This window comes from Hordeum vulgare, chromosome 5H (genome assembly GCF_904849725.1).
Source record: "Hordeum vulgare subsp. vulgare chromosome 5H, MorexV3_pseudomolecules_assembly, whole genome shotgun sequence".
Classification (NCBI taxonomy): domain Eukaryota; kingdom Viridiplantae; phylum Streptophyta; class Magnoliopsida; order Poales; family Poaceae; genus Hordeum; species Hordeum vulgare.
In genome coordinates, this window is record NC_058522.1 from 342986231 (window position 1) to 343007220 (window position 20990).

Sequence of the window (20990 nt, forward strand, 5' to 3'; positions counted from 1 at the left end):
CCCACGACGTCTTTCGAGGAGTTCCGCTCCAGTCATTACGTCAGCAACGGCGACGCTTCGACTGCCGGGGGTGTTGAGTATATGTTTTATGTGCATATTGTGTATTTGGTTCATCTCCTAGTTTTGTATAGTTGAGGTCGTGGCCCACCTTGTATATCATATATACGTGCAGTTGCACCTGATCAATACATCGTACAATTCCATCATCATACAATCATGTTTATATGAAATCCGTCATATTTATATAAAATCCTTTGCATGAATTTTATCCGGTTGGCCCATGAAGTATTTGAAATGTATGTAAATAGCGTCAGATGGCGGCTTCCCGTATCCGTGTTCACTGGCTGGTACCCTGTTCTCGGACGGATGCATGAAAAACAATTATGGGTTGCCGTTGAAGATTACAAGTATTGATTTGCAAAGAAAACAACCGAGCCTTTTTTCTTCTAAAACCGGCTTCTGATCTAATGATGTCATCATGATTGTCTTTTTGGCGTGTACACTTATCAATCTCACTTCTCTAGGCATCACGTCGCCCACGCAGAACAGCGGAGCTGGCGTTCGCTCACTATGCTTTTAATTTAACTTTTGATATATGTAGTGCAAGCATACATGATGTGGTGGAGCTTCCTTTTCCTTCTTTCTTCTTGAATGAGAGAGAGACGGAAAGCCGCGGGAGTGGAATGTCATATCGGTCGGCCAACATGAGGTGCACGTCACCGAGAAGTTAGGACAAGACAACCAGTGCACTAGGAGAGGCACGCGCGCGATGGATGAAGAATCGTATAGATGCGGGATACTACTATACTGGAGTACTCATCATCGAGTAAACTAATCGCGGGAGGCTCGGCTCCTTGGCGTTGAGTTAATCGATATATTCATATTTTTATTGTCAGTCATGTGCTCGCTGTAGCTGGCTTGTCCTTGTGGACAAAGCAGAGCTGCAGAGATCAATGCATTTATAACTTGCAGAAATCTCGGGTTGTGCAGAGTCAACGGCATCCGGTCAAGCGGTTTTTTTAATTGAAAAAAGAGAGAATATATTGTCCGATTGGCTGGTCCATCAGCAAGGTGGTGGCGAGGGAGCAGGGTGGTGGGCTGGTGGCGAGGAAACCGCGCTAGATCGAGGCAGCCAGGAGGGGGTGATCGATGAGCAAGGTGGAGATGGACGAGGAGGAGCGAGGACAAGATGGCATAGCAGCGGGTGATCCGGAGAAGAAGGCGTCGGCTGCGACTGCGAGCGGCAGGCTGCAGCTGCCGCCGTCGTCGTCGTCGTTGCGGGAGGCGCTCTCCTCCGCCTCCTCCTTGTCCACGAGAGCGCAACACCACGACGAGGAGGTCGAGCTCAAGTGGGCGGCCATCGAGCGGCTGCCCACCTGGGACAGGCTCCACACCTCGCTCCCTCTCCATGCAAGTGCCAATGCTGACGGCGCTCGTCCGCTGGAGCCGGTGGACGTGCGCCGGCTGGGGGCGGCGGACCGGCGGGAGCTGGTGCACACTCTCATCTCCGACATCCATAAGGACAACCTCCGCCTGCTCCGGCACCAGCGCCGCAGGATGGACAGGGTCGGCGTGCGCCAGCCCACGGTCGAGGTGCGGTGGCGGAACCTGCGCGTCGACGCCGAGTGCCAGGTCGTCGATGGCAAGCCACTCCCCACGCTCCTCAACTCCGCCGTCTCCACGCTCTCGGTACGTGATTCATTCCTTCACCTCGCCGCTCTTCTCTTCTGTACTAAGTATTATTACTCGATCGACTCGCCACCTGCTCGCTCAAATGCCTCCATTGCCATCTGCAGCTGCTCACCACCATGCTCGGCTTCAACCGTAACCAAGAAAGGATCCACATCCTCAAAGATGTTACCGGCATCCTCAAACCTTCCAGGTGAGATTCATGTACTTGCTGATCGTCATTCCCTCTTTCCTTCCTTCCTCGTCATCAGTATGCAAATGCAACACCAATCTGTGTGTACATGCAGGATGACCCTTCTCCTTGGACCCCCAGGCTGTGGCAAAACCACCCTTTTGCTAGCACTTGCTGGAAAGCTCAACAAAAACCTCAAGGTATCCCCACTCTTTTTTCCATCGACACATGTACCTGGTCAATCATATAATGGTCTGAAATTGCACACAGAAAACAGAGAAAACACTGTGTGCAGTGTCTTTCAGTTAGGGATGCAAGCGGACGCGTCCGCGAAGCAAAAAACTAAGCTAATCACTGCTACTTTAATATAAACCGTGCTAATGAAAATTGATTGATGCGGATGCTCGCAGGCTTCACGGGCGCGTCCGCCTGCATGCCTAATTTAATTTAAGTACTTCCTTGACTCACATACTATGCATGTGTGAGTGCGTAGGTAACAGGAGAAATTGACTACAATGGTGTCAAGCTGCAAGATTTTGTTCCAGAGAAGACAGCAGCTTACATTGGTCAGTACGATCTTCATGTCCCTGAGATGACTGTCAGGGAGACGCTCGACTTCTCTGCAAGATTCCAGGGCGTTGGCAGCAGAGCAGGTGATATTTTTTTTATCTGGGGACCTCGGTAAATAATTTGGACAGCAGGCAACTAACCAACCGAAGCAAATTACCCATTCTATCTACTAAACCAAGTGCTCTCAATTTCTTGTACAAAATAGATATCATGAAGGAAGTCATTAGAAGGGAGAAGGAGGCTGGGATCACCCCTGACCCCAACATAGATACGTACATGAAGGTAAATACCGATCTATTTTGCTGTAATGCTGTAACATTTCTGAGTGTGCCCATTGGAACCCCTTTCTCTGATAATATTGGATCAAACATGAAAACACCATCTTTCTGCCAAGTGCCATCATAATTTTTCAGTGGTATTCTTTCCTATTGATTCTTAAAAAAAATCATATCATGTGTGTACAGACCACTTCAGTTTAGCTGCAGCAATTACAATTGATGTGCCTTTCTTTATAGGCAATATCCGTGGAAGGTTTAGAAAGAAGCATGCAAACAGACTACATTATGAAGGTAAACAATGTTCAAAGAAGAATTCACTGGTTCTAGTGCACAAAGTTTTTCATGTGCATAATCTATTCTTGCCTCACAGATAATGGGACTTGACATATGTGCTGATGTACTAGTTGGAGATGCCATGAGAAGAGGTATTTCAGGTGGTGAGAAGAAAAGACTAACCACAGGTGAATTTGCAATACATATATTATTTTCAGGATGGTTTTATTATCTCAACTATAATCTTGTAAATAATATTTTTGCAAGATAAGTAAATAAATAAATAACTGTGCAATTCATTGACTAAAATTCCTTAACTGCATATTGGGAAGGTACACACCTTTTCTGGTGTTTAATTGATTTTGTCGGTGCTTATTGTACTTTATTATTACCATGAACTAATATGAAGCTCTCGTCGGTCGCCACAGCAAAGGTAACAGCAGGAGTATGGTAAACCATAAATTTCTGTTGTGATGAAAACACACAAGCCTGAACGAACCAACCTAGCATGATTTTTCTCTACTTTTTAGAATGTACTCCCTCCGTTCCTAAATATAAGTTTTTTAAGAGATTTAAAAAAAAATGTCTACATACGAAGCAAAATGAATGAATCTATACTTTTAAATATGTCTACATACATCCGTATGTAGTTTATTAGTGAAACCTCTAGAAAGACTTGTATTTAGGAACGGAGGGAGTAGCTAGTAATGTGTTATATCCAGTTTATGTAATCCCAACCTCAATTTTGGTCCATGTAGGATAAATAATAGTGTAAATTATTCAATATTGGATGCTTTTTTTTTCACTTCTAAACTGTCTTACAAGCAGGAGAGATGATAGTAGGACCATCAAAAGTGCTCTTCATGGATGAAATATCAACTGGGCTGGACAGCTCTACCACCTTCCAAATTGTTTCTTGTCTCCAACAGCTAGCTCATATATCAGAGTCTACCATACTGGTCTCACTCCTTCAACCAGCACCGGAGACTTACGAACTTTTTGATGATATTATCTTGATGGCTGAAGGACAAATCGTTTACCATGGCCCTAAGGGCTACATTATGACTTTCTTTGAATCATGTGGCTTTAAATGTCCCGAAAGAAAAGGGAGCGCTGACTTCCTTCAAGAGGTATTTAGCAAAATACTAATTTACGTAAACGGAGTTGCTCATGTCAAAATAAGCATCAATAGCATCTAGGAGATTATGTAAGCACGTTTCATCTTATCATCTAACAAAGTGCAAGGTTTATACCTATAGTTTTGATGTGAATTCAATGAAAGTAAACATTGTTAATATGAAGTAGTTGGGTATAGCTTACGATAATCTGAGTTTGTCATGCTTATTTGTACTCTTTCTTAGTCCACTCTTAACAACTTATTTATTACATAGGTCTCGTCAAAAAAAGATCAGCAACAATACTGGAGCCGCACCGAAGAAGGATATAATTTTGTTACAGTTGATCAATTCCGTGATAAGTTCAAAGCATCACAAAGTGGTCAGAATCTTGCTGGGGAGCTTTCGAAGCCATATGACGAATCTAAAGGACATAAGAATGCCCTGTCCTTCAGTATCTACTCATTATCCAAGTGTGATCTACTCAAGGCATGTTTTGCACGGGAGCTCCTTCTTATGAAAAGGAATGCCTTCCTCTACATATCAAAGTCCATTCAGGTAAGCAAGTTGAAGCTATCTTTTGGAAAAAATGGTTATTGATGCATGGAAATTTTGTGCCTAGTTTTACTGTGATATCTCGAATGTGATATGCTAGGTGTTTATGAGTGTAAAATGGGTTCTAGTCTGTAAATGCACAATCCTCAAATTACATGCATTATGCTCAGTATTAGTTACCGATCGAAATATAGCAAAACCTAGAAGAAATTAACCTCCTCGGTTCCAAATAATTTGAAGTTTTAGGTTGATCGTAATTCAAACTTCTTTAAGTTCAACCCAGCCTATATGAAAATATACCAAAAGCAACCAAATTAGTTTCAGTAGATTCATCATAAAATATATCGTACCACATAGAAGTTTGATTTAGGACAAAGCTAGAACTTCAAATAATTTGGAACCGAGGGAGTAGACAATAAAGGTAAAGATCGATGTCGTATGTAGCTCTAGTTGTGTTCAAATGCGAAATATTGTAAGATTAGGCCATTAGGGACTATGCGCTTAACACGGGGTACATGGACTTGTAGACATCTTGCAGTACTTTCTTCTACACACTGAGAATATTGAACTCTCGGACCATTTAGAAGTCTACAGCAGGAACTTTCCCAGTATGTCAGCATCTTATTCTACATTCAGTTCCTACTCAGTGTGCAATTTCAGGACTTCAAATGCTCGTGTACCACAGCTATAGTGTTTTTGGTTACAAATTTTATTATAAAAATCGATGGAATTTACAGCTATGTCATGTTTGACTTCACTCAACATGCCCACCATAAACTAACATACATATTTCTGCGCTGCAGCTTGGATTACTTGCTGTTATTACTGGGACAGTATTTCTGCGCACACGTATGGGTGTTGACAGAATTCATGCTAACTATTACCTTGGTTCACTCTTCTATGCGCTCCTGCTGCTGATGGTGAATGGATTCCCTGAGCTGGCCATGGCAATTAACAGATTGCCGGTCTTCTACAAACAGAGAGACGACTACTTCTATCCTGCATGGGCTTATGCAATACCATCTTTTATCCTAAAGATTCCAGTCTCTTTAGTTGAGTCAATAGCTTGGACAACAATATCCTACTACCTGATTGGCTATACCCCAGAAGCATCCAGGTAAAGTTATAATTCTGTTGTAGAAACTAATTACCTAGTGCGATGGGAGCACTAATTCAACTACGACAACATTTCCATTGAGGAATTATTAACATTCACCCAATGCAAGTCATTCAGATGTGGAGTATAATCACCCAGTGAAAAATAAAAGATTCTTGCCAGTGAAAATAGTCCAAAATACAACATAGTTTATAATGGTTTTGCTGTGATCTGGTGTACTATAATCAAACATGAAAATTCCTTATCTAACACTATATTTACTTTTCTTTTAGACTTTCTTTCCGTGAAACTTAGGTTTTTCAGCTGCAATACTTGCTTTGTGGTAACATGCACGATTCTTGTGTTTAGATTTTTCTGTCAGCTCCTCGTCCTCTTCCTCATCCACACAGTAACATTATCAATGTTTCGATGTGTCGCCTCATACTGTCAAACAATGGTGGCTGGTTCAGTCGGTGGTACGATGGCATTTCTAGCCACCCTTCTGTTTGGGGGTTTCATAATCCCTCGCTGTAAGACACTCCCTTATTTTCTTCCCACACAAAAAAACACTCCCATTTCATATTCCTAACAAGAGACGAGTCTGAATGTCTTGCAAAAGTAGGTTGTCCTCAACTATGAAACACATTGCTAACATTTTCGGTGCCGAATTGCTACAGCATTTCTGCCTAATTGGCTGAAGTGGGGATTTTGGCTTTCTCCATTGTCGTATGGTGAAATAGGCTTAACTGGAAATGAGTTTTTGTCACAAAGATGGTTGGAGGTACACTTTGGCATACCAAGAATGAATTAATTGTAGAAACATGTAATATCAGAAGATACTAAAATTTGTATGTTGATATAGATCAAGGTATCTGGTGTAGCACTCGGAAGGAGGATCCTAATGGATCAAGGGCTAGACTTCTCCAGCTATTTTTACTGGATCTCAGTTGGAGCATTGCTTGGGTTTACTTTGTTGTTCAATGTAGTCTTTGCCATAGGTTTGACCATTAAAAAGGGTAAGTGCGACATGGCCGAAATTGCATTGCATTAAGCTAGACAACTTAAATACTATAATTTTCAGTGTAACAGTGTCACATGAATTGTGAACTCAATCAAGCATATGCCGGAGAAGTAAAAAAAACATTGTAAATGAAGCAAAAATAGTTCCATTCACAAGTGCTGTCTGTTCTGGTTAGATATGCCACCACTCTGACCTCCTATGAGCCTCTCAGTTCCAGGAACTTCTCGAGCTATTATCTCTCGCAATAAGCTTACCACATTTGATGGAAGAGACCAAGATAACAATGCGGAAAATAGGATGCCTAAGTTACAAGCAGCGACTTTGGCACCTAATAGGACTGGTTAGTTGAATTCTACACCACGCAATACCGTCGATGGAATATAATCTTTTTCTTTATTTGACTTCAATAAGTGAATTTTGTGCAGGGAGGATGGCATTGCCTTTCACGCCCCTTATAATATCATTCCAGGATGTCAACTACTATGTAGACACCCCTGCGGTAATTCAAATATAACTAGAACATCTTCGAAAACATGACCGGAGAACTTAGAGCCATACCAAGGGTTGATCACTAATAACTAAGTATTTCTTCATTGCAGGAAATGAGGGAGCACGGTTACATGGAAAAGAAACTACAGCTACTCCACAATATCACGGGAGCATTCCAGCCAGGGGTTCTCTCGGCACTCATGGGGGTTACTGGAGCGGGAAAAACAACACTCCTTGATGTTCTTGCTGGAAGGAAAACTGGCGGTGTTATTGAAGGGGATATAAGAATAGGAGGGTATCCTAAAATTCAGCAGACTTTTGCTAGGATATCAGGCTACTGTGAACAAACTGATGTCCATTCCCCACAAATCACAGTGGGTGAATCGGTTGCATATTCAGCCTGGTTACGCCTTCCACCAGAAGTTGATGCAAAAATAAGAACCGTGAGCTATATTTATCTCTCTTGTTGAAAATACAGTATGGTATTAGAGCCAAGAGGTCTCAAGTTCAAGACCTTGCCAATTCAGTACTAAAAAATATATTTGTAGCCTACATCGACCCCACGACTAAGGCCTAGAGGAGCCTAGACGTGAGGGGCAGTGTTGAAAATAGATTGCCCACCTCACTCCATCAGTTCGGACTTCTGGAGTAATTAGTTGGAGCATGAATTCAATATCTCTAACGTACAAATACACAAATCTGTATGAAAAGAATAAAAGTGTAGTGCACAGGGTTTGCATTCTTGTATCCTAGCCTCATAGGTGGTAGGAACAGTCGAGAAGAAAATGTGAGCTCACCCGTATTACTTTCCCTTGCAGGAATTTGTCAACGAAGTTCTTGAAACAATTGAGTTGGACGAAATTAGAGATTCTTTGGTCGGAATACCTGGGGTAAATGGGCTATCAACAGAGCAAAGGAAACGGCTCACGATTGCAGTCGAGCTCGTGTCTAACCCCTCAATCATATTTATGGACGAGCCAACGTCAGGCTTGGATGCAAGGGCCGCTGCTATTGTCATGCGTGCAGTGAAGAATGTTGCAGACACAGGCCGAACGGTTGTGTGCACCATTCACCAACCAAGTATCAATATATTTGAGGCATTTGATGAGGTAACTACTTTACATACATATCCCTCTCCAAGATTCTCTCTCTAGGCATCAAGAAATAAGTTTTTTATTAAGAGAAATGGTAATTTTCCAGGTATAAGGTGATGTATTGGATAAGAATGTCAGAAATTAGTTTTGATTAAATCATCAAACATGAAGTAACCAAGTGCTATCGAACTCTGAAGCATTGGTTTGCCTTACTGACATAATTGGGAGTAGCCATGGAATAAAATCGGTTACTACCTTAGATAGAACCCTTAACAATTTATCGGCAGGAACTGAAAGTTATCAAGCCATACTAACAGGATACTTAAAGAACCTCAAATTAAGTCCAATACAGAGCCTACCTCAAACTTAAGTTTTCGAGAAGCTAACGGTGATATTACGGAATGTTTTTACACAATGAAACGAAATCACTGTTTTATTATTAAAATTGATGTTAAAACAAGCTGACATGTTCGTTCACGGGGTAGAAACTTCCACATTAATTGGAGAAAGAGAAAAGTATGTACAACAGTTATCTTGGTTGTGTTTTTTTCCTCGAGAAAACGCAAAAAGCCTTTGCGTTTCATTGTATTGAAAAGAAAGGGGGGGGGGGGGGGTTACATCCTCCTAAGAGGCTAGTACAGCAGCGTTACATGAGGATTAGTGAACATCCCATGATGTGGGCAAGACTACTCCGAGCCCTTTGGCCCCGGCTCTTGCCCAACATCTGGTCTCATCCTTGATCCTGTCCATGAGCTCATCGAGCGATCGTGTTACATGGTCAAGACTATCTTGGTTGTGTTTTGGCAGTGCCAATTAAGTAGAAGTTGATATGATAGCTGCATATGTTTTTATTCGTGAGTATCAAAGTTTTGTAGCTAAGGAAACTCTATTTCTGAAAATACATATATATTTTCTAATGCATAATTGTGCAATCATGCGGGCAATTCAGATAAACCCTAGACCTTAGTTCCAAGTAGTAAGATGCATTATTATTTACTCCCTCCATCCGAAATTACTTGTCACAAAAGTGAATAATAATGGATGTATCTAGAAATAAAATACATCTAGATACACCCATTCCTCCGACAAGTATTTCCGGATGGAGGGAGTATTAATCATAAATTCATTAACCAAAAATAGATCCATATATAAGTGAAGTACCGTATTTACTAATTGGCTTCTCATATATATTTAGTTGATGCTGATGAAAAGGGGTGGAGAGTTGATCTATGCTGGGCCAGTTGGACACCATTCATATGAGGTCATCCAGTATTTCCAGGTAATTAGTAATCTTAACTTGTCCTTACACAAAAGAACTAAGTACATGTACATATAATTTGTATCATCCATTTTTATGTATACAAGTCAATTTAAACATATCATTTACCTGATCTAACTATATTTTGCTTGCATCCTTTTCTATCATGTACTCCCTCTGTACCCAAAAAATTGTAGTTGGAGAGAACTAGATTAGTCCCCCCTAACTACAATTATTTAGGTACAGAGGGAGTATTATTCTGAACCCATTCTCTAGTCCTCATGATTTCGTAATCTACATAATACATGAAGGGGCAAGGAATATTAATCACAGAAGACTGGTTCACCACCTGCCTGTGTTATACAAACTGGTGAAACTATTTTCTTTGTTCTTTCAGGCAATACCTGGGGTAGTTAGGATAGAGGATAACTACAACCCATCAACATGGATGCTAGAAATTACTTCTACATCTATGGAACTTCAACTGGGAGTAGATTTTGCACAAATGTACAGGGAATCATCAATGTGCAAGTAAGTAAATTTCGAAGAACCAACTCAGTTTGCTCTAGTTCCTACTGCCTTAACCATCTTAATTAGAATCATTACACCATAAACTATCCGACGAAACATTGCTTGTGAAACAAATTGTAAGTTTTGATCAGAATACCTGAGAAAAACAAAATCAGGCTTGTGGGTCTCAAAAATGAGTTTTGATCAGAATGTAGTATAAGCATGGCCCACCATAGCATAATTAACAGAGATACCATCTAGTCCTTAAATATCTGCTAACGCAATATTCGTCCTAACCAGTATGTAAATTTCGTGACCAAAGGGACAAGGACATGCTAGTGAAGCGCTTGAGCATACCAGTTCCCGGTACAAGTGACCTCCATTTCCCAACCCAGTTTCCACAGAAGTTTCGGGAGCAATTCAAAGCTTGCCTCTGGAAGCAGTGTTTGTCGTATTGGAGAACTCCTTCTTACAACCTGGTGAGGATGGTATTCATAACAGTGACCTGCATTTTCTTCGGTGTGTTATTCTGGCAGAAAGGCAACATCAACAACATGTACGTAAGCCATCTCTTAATTATGCATCTAACTGATGCATGTATATATGATGGCAGCATATGACTGAAGTTGCTTGTTTTGTTTGAGGGTAGAAACGACCAGCAAGGTCTCATCACCATATTGGGGTGCATGTATGGAACCACTCTGTTCAGTGGCATCAACAACTGCCAATCAGTGATGCCTTTTGTCTCCGTTGAACGCTCTGTTGTGTACAGGGAGAGGTTTGCAGGGATGTACTCTCCTTGGGCCTACTCCTTTGCGCAGGTCCTATTAATCACATGAAGATTACTAGCTTCAGATAGATTATATTACTGCTATGTCCATATATTGACTTATCTTCTTTTGGGATAGGTTGCCATGGAGATACCTTATGTGCTGGTGCAGGTAGTGATCTTCATGGTGATAGCATATCCGATGATAGGGTACGAGTGGACAGCGGCAAAGTTCTTTTGGTTCATGTACACCATGTTGTGCACGCTGCTCTACTTCCTCTACCTGGGAATGATGATGGTGTCCCTCACCCCCAACATCCAAGTCGCATCCATACTTGCATCCATGTTCTACACCCTACAGAACCTCATGTCCGGGTTCATCGTGCCTGCGCCTGTAAGTAAAGCCATCTTTAACTCACATCGTATAGTGGCTGCGTCAATTAATTTGGATAGGAGGGAGTACTAGTATTAAGTATATATACCATTACTATTATAGATCAGAATAATGGTGCTTACAAAAAATACATAAACATATGGCAGCAAATACCAAAATGGTGGATATGGCTCTACTACATCTCCCCAATGTCGTGGACGCTCAATGTCTTCTTCACCACGCAGTTCGAAGATCACGACGATAGGATGATCGTTGTATTTGGAGAGACCAAATCCGTTGCTGCATTCATGAGGGATTACTTTGGTTTTCGCCGTGACCTACTGCCACTGGCAGCGGTGGCCCTGGCAGCATTTCCTGTCCTCTTTGCCGTCCTCTTTGGTTACAACATCTCAAAGCTCAACTTCCAAAGGCGATAGATCCACATATTTTCATAGTATTAAAACAGTAGCACAATATAGAATAGATACTGCAAGCATACGTATCTCTGTGTGCTAGAATTTTAAGCCTTAGTTAGCTTACCAATACGAAAAGGTCAGTGTTGTTAAAAAGCTAGGCAATCCACATATACACTTCAACACCTTCTCTCACTAGGCAATCCACATATACACTTCAACACCTTTTCTCACATGTGACACGGAAAATCAACACGTGGAAAAGGCTAGGCAATCCACATATACACTTCAACACCTTCTCTCACATGTGACACAGAAAATCAACACGTGGAGGACTAAGAGGTATGGCTCAAGAGGCCTATGCGTGGACAAAGGGGGGCAGCAGCACAGAACAAAATTTCAGTAGTGGCTAGTATTTGAGAAGATGTGTAGATTATCGTTAACAGAAACTCTTAGGCGCTTTCATCATAGCCTGTCTCGCTGTTATTACTGTAAATAAGTTTGCAATACAAGTCTTGTAGTGATGAAAAAACACAACGTGCTTCTAAACTCTGATGATGTAATTTATTTGCTCGGATTGTAAACTTTTTGTGTCAACCTGCCTTCTGTTGTATGATTGTAATTTATTTTGTGTGATATAACATTTGTTCTTAACGGGCAGCCAACGACCGTTAAATGGGCCGGCAGCCTAACTGGCCGTAGAAGGACTGGAAAGCGTATCAGGCTTAACCCAGCTAAAGGGTAGTAGTATGTATCAACCTAACTGGGCCAAAAATGATCATGAGCCGTGCACGGGCCACAACGGTCCATGGGATTTTAATGGGCCCATAATCAGTTTGAGACATTACCAAACCGAAAGGTATGGCTGATCCATAATAACAAAGGGTTGTTAACATGCCCAAACAATCCTCGAGCCATATTTTACCCAAAAATATCATTGACAGTTAACAGAACCGGAGCAATCCTTGGGCCATATTTGGCCCGAACATATATATCATTAGTCGTTAACAAGTCAAAAAATGACTCGGGCCTTTAACAGGCCAAAGATGGCTCACGCCTTTAACAAGCCAAAAAGCAGATGAACAAGTATTGTATCAACGAGATAACGGGTCGTTAACACGTAAAAAAGTACTCGTCCTTAATAGGCCCTATCACATGTTGTTAACATGCCAAAAGCACCAACTAGCGTCGTAAATGGGTTGAAATATACCGCAACCTTTCTCACGTCGAAAGTCACGTCGGGGCACAAATGATCCCAAGTGTATCACCAATCATTAATAGGCCGAAAGACACACCAGGCTGGAAATGGTTCCAACTCTACAACGGGCCACTAAAAGGCTGAAAGACACACCGGCCGGAAGAAGGGTCATTAACAAGCTAAAAAAAATAAGCTGCAAATGGGTCTAGGAATACCATGGCCCTTTAAAAGACCGGATGGTACACTGTGTTGTAATTGGACCCAAAGACACAATGGAGGTTAACGGACTCAAATTGTCAATGAGCTGTGTTTTAATTGGACCCAAAGACACAATGGAGGTTAACAGACTCGAATTGTCAATGAGCTGCAATGATGTCGAATGTCCAATGGACCAATGACGAGCAGAATTGGCACCCGTCCTTATGGGTCGTATGAACAATTGTTGTAACTGTGCTATCTGTAAGCAGGCCTTTAGTGGGTTGTCCCGCTAATTTTACCTAAATCTTGTGGCCCTCTTACTGGGTCGACTTTTTTAACTAAACGGGCCACTCTTGGATTGTGCCACGTGTTGGTGTTTCATAGGAGCATACCGTCAGTTGGATGGGCGACATGTGTCACAAGGTTGTGTTGTCACGTGGCTCCGTTGATGATTGAGAATCTGACCCGATAGCTTAATGGTGACCCATTATGGTGGCTGCAACGTGCCGGTCACCCTTGACGAAAATATTTGCATGATGCGCCGTTTATCATCATGGAAATGGACAGTTTCGGGATGAAATGGACATCCCCCACAACACATGTATGACTATCTTAATTATGTCATAAAATTGTGAGAGATGTACATGAATGACTGAAAACGTGACCCTACCGTGACAAACATGTATCATCACAAATGTATCTTTTTTAATGTCCTCTAGATCAAGAGCCTCTTCGAACCTTCCTCGGGATACCACTTGTTAGAATAATCTCAGGCGCATAGTCAACCATTCAAGGACCAAACAATCACATGATGAAAGCACAACTTCTCCCTAGATGGTTTTGGTAATTAATAACAACATATATATCACTGGACTAATGATTCTATCTAGTATATTTCAGGAAAAGTTCAATGGTGAATTGGATGGATTGTGAGGAGAGACCCCAAGGAAGGAATAGGATTGGCCAAGCTTCAATCTTCAAGACTCTACATTTTATATTTTCTGAGAAATCACGTTTGAGTCCATAGGAAAGCCAATACTATTAAAAGGGGATGAGGTGTCTATGATGATATGGTTGCTCAAGTGCTTAGAGATTAGCCATAAAAAATACTCATGAAATTCTCCCACAAATATTTTGTCCAAACCCCAAAGTCAAACTCGGTGCCACCAGTATTTCCAAATCGGCCCTACCGAGTTTTACCCTAGACTGAACCTACGCCAAACCCTAACATATCGGTACCACCAAGTTTGGTTTCGGTCTGACCGAAAAACATTGACCAACTCTCTAGTTAGCCATTTGCTAAAGTCAAAAATTCCGAGTCTTGCAAATCGGTGCCACTGTGTCTGGTAACTGCCTAGGCCAGCTAAAACCGGACCCTCCGATATTCATATACCGGTCTCACCGAAAAGCCTAAAGTTGCCATATTTTGCACTAGTCGGTGCAACCGAGTTGGGCAATAATGTTGTAATGGTTGGATTTTTGGAGATGCCTATATATATACCCCTCCATCAACCTCTCATTTGAAGAGGAAGCACTCAGAACGAACCAACACTTGCCCCATCCATTTTTCTAAGAGAAAGCCACCTACTCATGTGTTGAGATCAAGATATTCTAATCCTACCATATGAATCTTGATTTCTAGCCTCCCCAAGTTTCTTTCCACCCAATCCAAATATGTGAGAGAGTGATTGAGTGTTGAGAGACTATCTTTTGAAGCACAAGAGCAAGGACTTAATCATACTACAACATATATTACCTTTTGGAGAGTGGTGTCTCCTAGATTGGTTAGGTGTCGCTTGGGAGCCTCCGACTTCATGTGGAGTTGAACCAAGAAGTTTGTAAGGGCAAGGAGATTGCCTACTTCGGGAAGATCTACCTCGAGTGAGGCTAGTCCTTCGTGGACGTAAGCCATGGTGGAATAGACAAGGTTGCTTCTCCATGGACCCTTAGTGGGTTGAACCCTCCGCGGACTCTCGCGGTCGTTACCCTCCGTGGGTTGAAGTCTCCATCAACGTGGACGTACGATAGCACCACCTATCAGAACCACGCCAAAAATCTCCGTGTCAATCTTTGCGTTTGATCTTTCTATCCCTACTATTAGAGCATATTTCTCCGTATGTGGTTTTGGTAATTGATGATAATCTCTATGGACTAGTGGTTGCCTTAAGTTATATTCGAAGGATCTGTCCATAGGCACTTCTTGAAGTCCATGTGTTGGTTTTAAGGAGTTTATATGATGACCAAGGTGGTATTCAAGGTTTTATCCAAAGATTAGTCATAAATACACAAGGTTGATCAAGACTAAGTCAAAGGGTAAATCAAGTTGATCAAAGCACAAAGCGTACAAGATGTACTGAGAGGGATCAAGTGATCCCATGGTATGGTAAGCATTGTCCATTACACTTTTGTGTACTAACCCATGGTCTTTGCGAGAGTTTTATTTGGGGTTAGGTGCGTTTCCATGAGCTTGCGTCAAGAGGAAGGTCTCTTTCATCCATGAAGGATGACATCAAGTGATGATCGTCGTCAAGTTTGCGGTGTGCAAGTTCAAGTGGAGCTTCACAAAGATATCATGCTTGAAGCTTGCTGTCCATTGTGGTGGCAATGGACTTGTGAAGTTGTGCTGAAGAGTGGCTCACCCATAGTGAGTATGGGGAGCAATCAACCAGTATTCATCAAGTCAACACAGTCAAGAAAGGTGGTCTGTCTTGAGAAAGTCAAGATCGTCATAATCTAGCTCAAGTGGACTATGTGCAAGGTATAGGTTTCCCCTTGATAGGTTTTTCTATTTTAGGATAAATTGCCGTACTGTCAAGGGGGCTCTCAAGTGAGTAGCTTGATCATATCGTTTGTTAAGATCTCAAACCATTTGCATCCTTGCATCACCTTTCTTGGTTGTTGTTTGGTGGTTCTCTTTGTGAGTTCTAGATCTTATGGTCATCTTTATGACAAGCTCGAGTTCATTGAAAACGGAGTTCATGTGCATCTTATATGATGTTTTCGATGTTGGAGTTTTTGTTTGTTCTTCATTCCTAGAGGTTTCACATCTCTATATCATTAGCATTTTTCATAACTGCCTCTTCTTAAGATTTCTAGTCGCCCTTGGATAACTCTTGCCGTCCTGAATCCAACAAGCTTGAGTTTGCTTAATTCGGAGCTCATTTGCAGAAGTTATGGCAGTTCTCGTATTTCATGTTTTCTTCCAGCGGTTGTGCGGCTGCCCCGGGCGGTTGTACCGCCTGCACCCTGGACGGTTGAACCGTCCTAGCACCGTGCTTCAACCGAACACGGTTCTGTTGAGCTCTGGTTGTTGGGCGGTAGTGGACTGGTTGTACCGCTATATTACATAGCCCAGTACAATCAGTGTTCCACGCGGTTGTACCGCTTGGGACTTTGCCGTGTCGAGCGCTCGTGTTGGGCGGTGGTTGGGCGGTTGTACCGCTTCAGCGGTTGTACTACCTACGTCACCGATTGTACCACCCCTGTGTAATTCTGCACATAACGGGCAGATTTGTGGGGACCTATTTAAGGGGATCTTCTTCCCCAATGGTTCCCCATCTTCCAGCTCGTGTTTGTCCCCATTGTTGACCTTCTTAGAGCTTGCTAGTTCTTGAGGGAAAAGAGAGAGGAGATCTAGATCCACATTTCCACCAATCACATTCTCCTCTATGTGAGGGGAACCCCTTGGATCTTGATCTTGGAGTTCTTTGAGAGCTCCTTGTTCTTCCTCTCATATTCCTCCATAGCTTTTGTTGCTGTGGAGGGATTTGAGTGTGAGGGACTTGACCACTTCGTGTGTTCTTGCCATTACATTAGTTGCATCGGTTTGAGTCCTCCACGGTGATACGTGGAAGTGAAGTTTGAGAATCTTATTACCATTGGGTGCTTGGTACCCTAGAGATTGTTCTTCGTGGATGATTTAGTATCCTAGAAGCTTGGTGGTGCCTTGGAACTTAATCATTATGGTGTAAAGCTCCAGACAAGCGTCGTGGTGTCCAATTAGGTTGTGGAGATTGCCCAAGCATTTGAGGTTACCTCGAAGCCATATTCCATTATGGTGAAGCTTCATGGTGTTGTTGGGAGCCTCCAATTAAGTTGTGGAGATTGTCCCAACCTTGTTTGTACGGGTACAGTGACCGCCCTCAAGGCCCCCTTAGTGGAATCATGACATCTTGCATTGTGCGAGGGCATGAGGAGATTACAGTGTCCTTAGTGGCATGAGGGCACGAGGATATTACGACATCACTGACTCAAGCTTTCTAATGCAAAAAGAACCACTCAATTCTGAGATCGTACGAGGACTCAAAAAAATAGGGAACGAACCTGAAAAATATTGACAAACCGTGTTCCTAACATTCGGAGGGCAAAAAGTCCTATTTAGAAGCCGATTTGGAGGTGACAATAATGAACTTTCTTGATGAACTATTCATATGAGGCTCGTCGATAGCTCGAATATGAGTGCTCATGGAGTCAATGTTGGGGTAACGTAGCATAAATTCAAAACATTTCCTACCCATATTAAGATATTCCTATGGAGAGACCAGCAACGAGAGAGGGGTGAGTGCATCTTCATACCTTTGAAGATCGCTAAGCGGAAGTGTTGCTAGAACGCGGTTGATGGAGTCGTACTCGCGGCGATTCAGATCGCGGCGAGATTCCGATCTAGTGCCGAACCACGACACCTCCGCGTTCAACACACGTGCAGCCCGATGACGTCTCCTGCACCTTGATCCAGCAAGGAGGAGGGAGAGGTTGGGGAAGATCTCCGCAGCACGACGGCGTGGTGTCGATGGAGAGACGAGGTCTCCCGGCAGGGCTTCGCCAAGCACCGTGGGAGGAGGAGGAAGGAGGGGAGCAGGGCTGCGCCGAGAGGAGAAGAAACCATGTGCGAAACAGCCCCAAACCCCTAGGTATTTATAGGAGGAGGGGAGGGGGGGTGCCACCCCTAGGGTTTCCCCCCTAGGTGGTGCGGCAGCCCCCCCAGATGGGAGGTGCGGCGGCTAGGGCAGAGGGAGGGGGTGGTGCACCCCTTAGGTGGGCCTTAGGCCCACCAGCGCCTAGGGTTCCCCCCCTTCTCTCCCTCCTGCGCCTTGGGCCTCTTGTGGGAGGCGCACCAGCCCACTTTGGGCTGGTTGCCCTCCCCTTTTTGCCCCATGCTACCTCTTGGGCCTGATGGCCCCTCCCGGTGGACCCCCGGGACCATTTCCGGTGGTCCCGATGGTCCCGGTACGCTACCGATGACGCCCGAAACATTTCCGGTGTCCAAAACCATCCATCCTATATATCAATCTTTACCTCTGGACCATTCCGGAGCTCCTCGTGATGTCCGGGATCTCATCCGGGACTCCAAACAACTTTCGGTAACCTCGTATAACATTTCCCTATAACCCTAGCGTCATCGAACCTTAAGTGTCTAGACCCTACGGGTTCGGGAAGCATGCAGATATGACCGAGACGTTCTCCGGCCAATAACCATCAGCGGGATCTGGATACCCATGGTGGCTCCCACACGTTCCATGAAGATCTCATCGGATGAACCACGATGTCAAGGATTCAATCAATCCCGTATACAATTCCCTTTGTCTGTCGGTATAGAACTTGCGCGAGATTCGATCGTCGATATACCTATAACTTGTTCAATCTCGTTACTGGTAAGTCTCTTTACTCGTTCCGTAGCACGTCATCGTGTGACTAACTCCTTAGTCACATTGACCTGATGATGATGTTCTACCGAGTGGGCCCAGAGATACCTCTCCGTCACACGGAGTGACAAATCCCGATCTCGATTCGTACCAACCCAACAAACACTTTCAGAGGTACCCGTAGTGCACCTTTATAGTCACCCAGTTATGTTGTGACGTTTGATACACCCAAAGCACTCCTACGGTATCCGGGAGTTGCACAATCTCATGGTCGAAGGAAAAGACACTTGACATTAGAAAAGCTTTAGCATACGAACAATACGATCTAGTGCTATGCTTAGGATTGGGTCTTGTCCATCACATCATTCTCCCAATGATGTGATCCCGTTATCAATGACATCTAATGCCCATGATCAGGAAATCATGATCATCTATTGATCAATGAGCTAGCCGACTAGAGGCTTGCTACGGACACATTGTGATCTATTTATTCACACATGTATTACTGCTTCCTGTTAATACAATTATAGCATGAACAATAGACGATTATCATGAACAAGGAAATATGATAATAACCATTTTATTATTACCTCTAGGGCATATTTCCAACAGTCTCCCACTTGCACTAGAGTCAATAATCTAGTTACATTGTGATGTATCAAACACCCATAGCATTATGGTGTTGATCATGTTTTGCTCGAGGAAAAGGTTTAGTCAACGGGTCTGCAACATTCAAATCCGTATGTACTTTACAAATCTCTATTACTCCACTCTGGACATGGTCGTGGATGGAGTTGTAGTGGCGTTTGATGTGCTTGGTCTTCCGGTGAAACCTGGGATCCTTGGCTATGGCAATGGCCCAGTGTTATCACAGAAGAGTGTCATTGGACCCGACGCGCTTGGAACCACTCCAAGGTCGGTGATGAGCTCCTTCATCCAAATTCCTTCATGAGCCGCTTCTGAAGCAGCTATGTACTCCGCTTCACATGTAGATGCTGCCACGACTTCTTGCTTGCTGTTGCACCAGCTCACTACCCCACCATTCAAAACATACACGTATCCGGTCTGTGACTTAGAGTCATCCGGATCTGTGTCGAAGCTAGCATCGACGTAACCCTTTACGACGAGCTCTTCGTCACCTCCATAAACGAGAAACATCTCCTTAGTCCTCTTCATGTAATTAAGGATATTCTTGACCGCTGTCCAGTGTTCCATACCGGGATCACTTTGGTACCTCCCTACCAAACTTATGGCAAGGTTTATATCAGGTCTGGTACACAACATGGCATACATTAGAGAGCCTACGGCTGAAGCATATGGGACAATACTCATCTTCTCTCTATCTGCTGCTGTGGTCGGTGACTGAGTCTTACTCAATCTCATACCTTGCAAAACTAGCAAGAACCCTTTCTTTGAGTTTTCCATATTGAACTTCTTCAATATCTTGTCAAGGTATGTACTCTGCGAAAGACCTATGAGGTGTCTCGATCTATCTCTATAGATCTTGATGCATAATATGTATGCAGCTTCTCCAAGGTCCTTCATTGAAAAACTCTTGTTCAAATAGGCCTTTATGCTCTCCAACATCTCTATATTATTCCCCATCAATAATATGTCATCCACATACAGTATGAGGAAAGCTACAGAGCTCCCACTCACTTTCTTGTACAGACAGGCTTCTCCATAAACATGTATGAACCCAAACGCTTTAATGACCTCATTAAAGCGAATGTTCCAACTCCGAGATGCTTGCACCAGCCCATAGATGGAGCGCTGGAGCTTGCACACTTTGTTAGCACCCTTAGGGTCGACAAAACCTTCTGGTTGCATCAAGATTCCCGTTAAGGAACACTGTTTTGACGTCCATTTGCCAAATTTCATAATCATAAATGGCGGCAATTGCTAACATGATTCGGACTGATTTCAGCTTTGCTATGGGAGAGAAAGTCTCTTCGTAGTCAACTCCTTGAATTTGTCGAAAACCCTTTGCGACAAGTCGAGCTTTATAAACGGTCACATTACCGTTTGCATCAGTCTTCTTCTTGAAGATCCATTTATTTTCTATGGCTCGCCGGTCATCGGGCAAGTCCACCAAAGTCCATACTTTGTTCTCATACATGGATCCTATCTCGGATTTCATAGCCTCAAGCCATTTGTTGGAATCCGGGCCCGCCATTGCTTCTTCATAGTTCGAAGGTTCACCATTGTCTAACATGATTTCCATCACAAGGTTGCTGTACCACTCTGGTGCGGAGCGTGCCCTTGTGGACCTTCGTG

The 20990-nt window shown here is 43.2% G+C and overlaps 1 protein-coding gene across 2 annotated transcripts; it reads left to right on the forward strand.

Annotated features, from left to right (window-relative positions):
• Nucleotides 1-813: 813 nt before the first annotated feature.
• Nucleotides 814-12272, forward strand: LOC123397838 (ABC transporter G family member 41-like). 2 transcript variants are annotated; one of them, XM_045092368.1, is made up of 23 exons: nucleotides 818-1689; nucleotides 1797-1882; nucleotides 1977-2061; nucleotides 2355-2514; nucleotides 2637-2713; nucleotides 2947-3000; nucleotides 3080-3170; nucleotides 3811-4112; nucleotides 4374-4655; nucleotides 5456-5769; nucleotides 6118-6278; nucleotides 6426-6529; nucleotides 6611-6764; nucleotides 6981-7109; nucleotides 7195-7268; nucleotides 7369-7701; nucleotides 8077-8367; nucleotides 9548-9631; nucleotides 10008-10141; nucleotides 10443-10676; nucleotides 10770-10941; nucleotides 11029-11283; nucleotides 11430-12272. In XM_045092368.1, exons 1-23 carry the CDS (start codon nucleotides 1150-1152, stop codon nucleotides 11697-11699), a joined length of 4386 nt encoding a protein of 1461 aa, XP_044948303.1. In that variant the 5' UTR covers nucleotides 818-1149; the 3' UTR covers nucleotides 11700-12272. The 2 variants fall into 2 exon arrangements, with proteins under 2 accessions (XP_044948304.1, XP_044948303.1); XM_045092369.1 differs by lacking the exons at nucleotides 10008-10141; nucleotides 10770-10941; nucleotides 11029-11283; nucleotides 11430-12272 and having other exon boundaries at nucleotides 814-1689; nucleotides 10443-10592.
• The last annotated feature ends 8718 nt before the right edge of the window (nucleotides 12273-20990 follow it).

Coding starts and splice junctions, on each gene's coding strand:
- LOC123397838 (XM_045092368.1), top strand. CDS start 1,150: ATGAGCAAGGTGGAGATGGACGAGGAGGAGCGAGGACAAGATGGCATA. Junction 4,656..5,455: donor ACATATCAAAGTCCATTCAG/GTAAGCAAGTTG, acceptor TCTGCGCTGCAG/CTTGGATTACTTGCTGTTAT. Junction 5,770..6,117: donor TATACCCCAGAAGCATCCAG/GTAAAGTTATAA, acceptor TCTTGTGTTTAG/ATTTTTCTGTCAGCTCCTCG.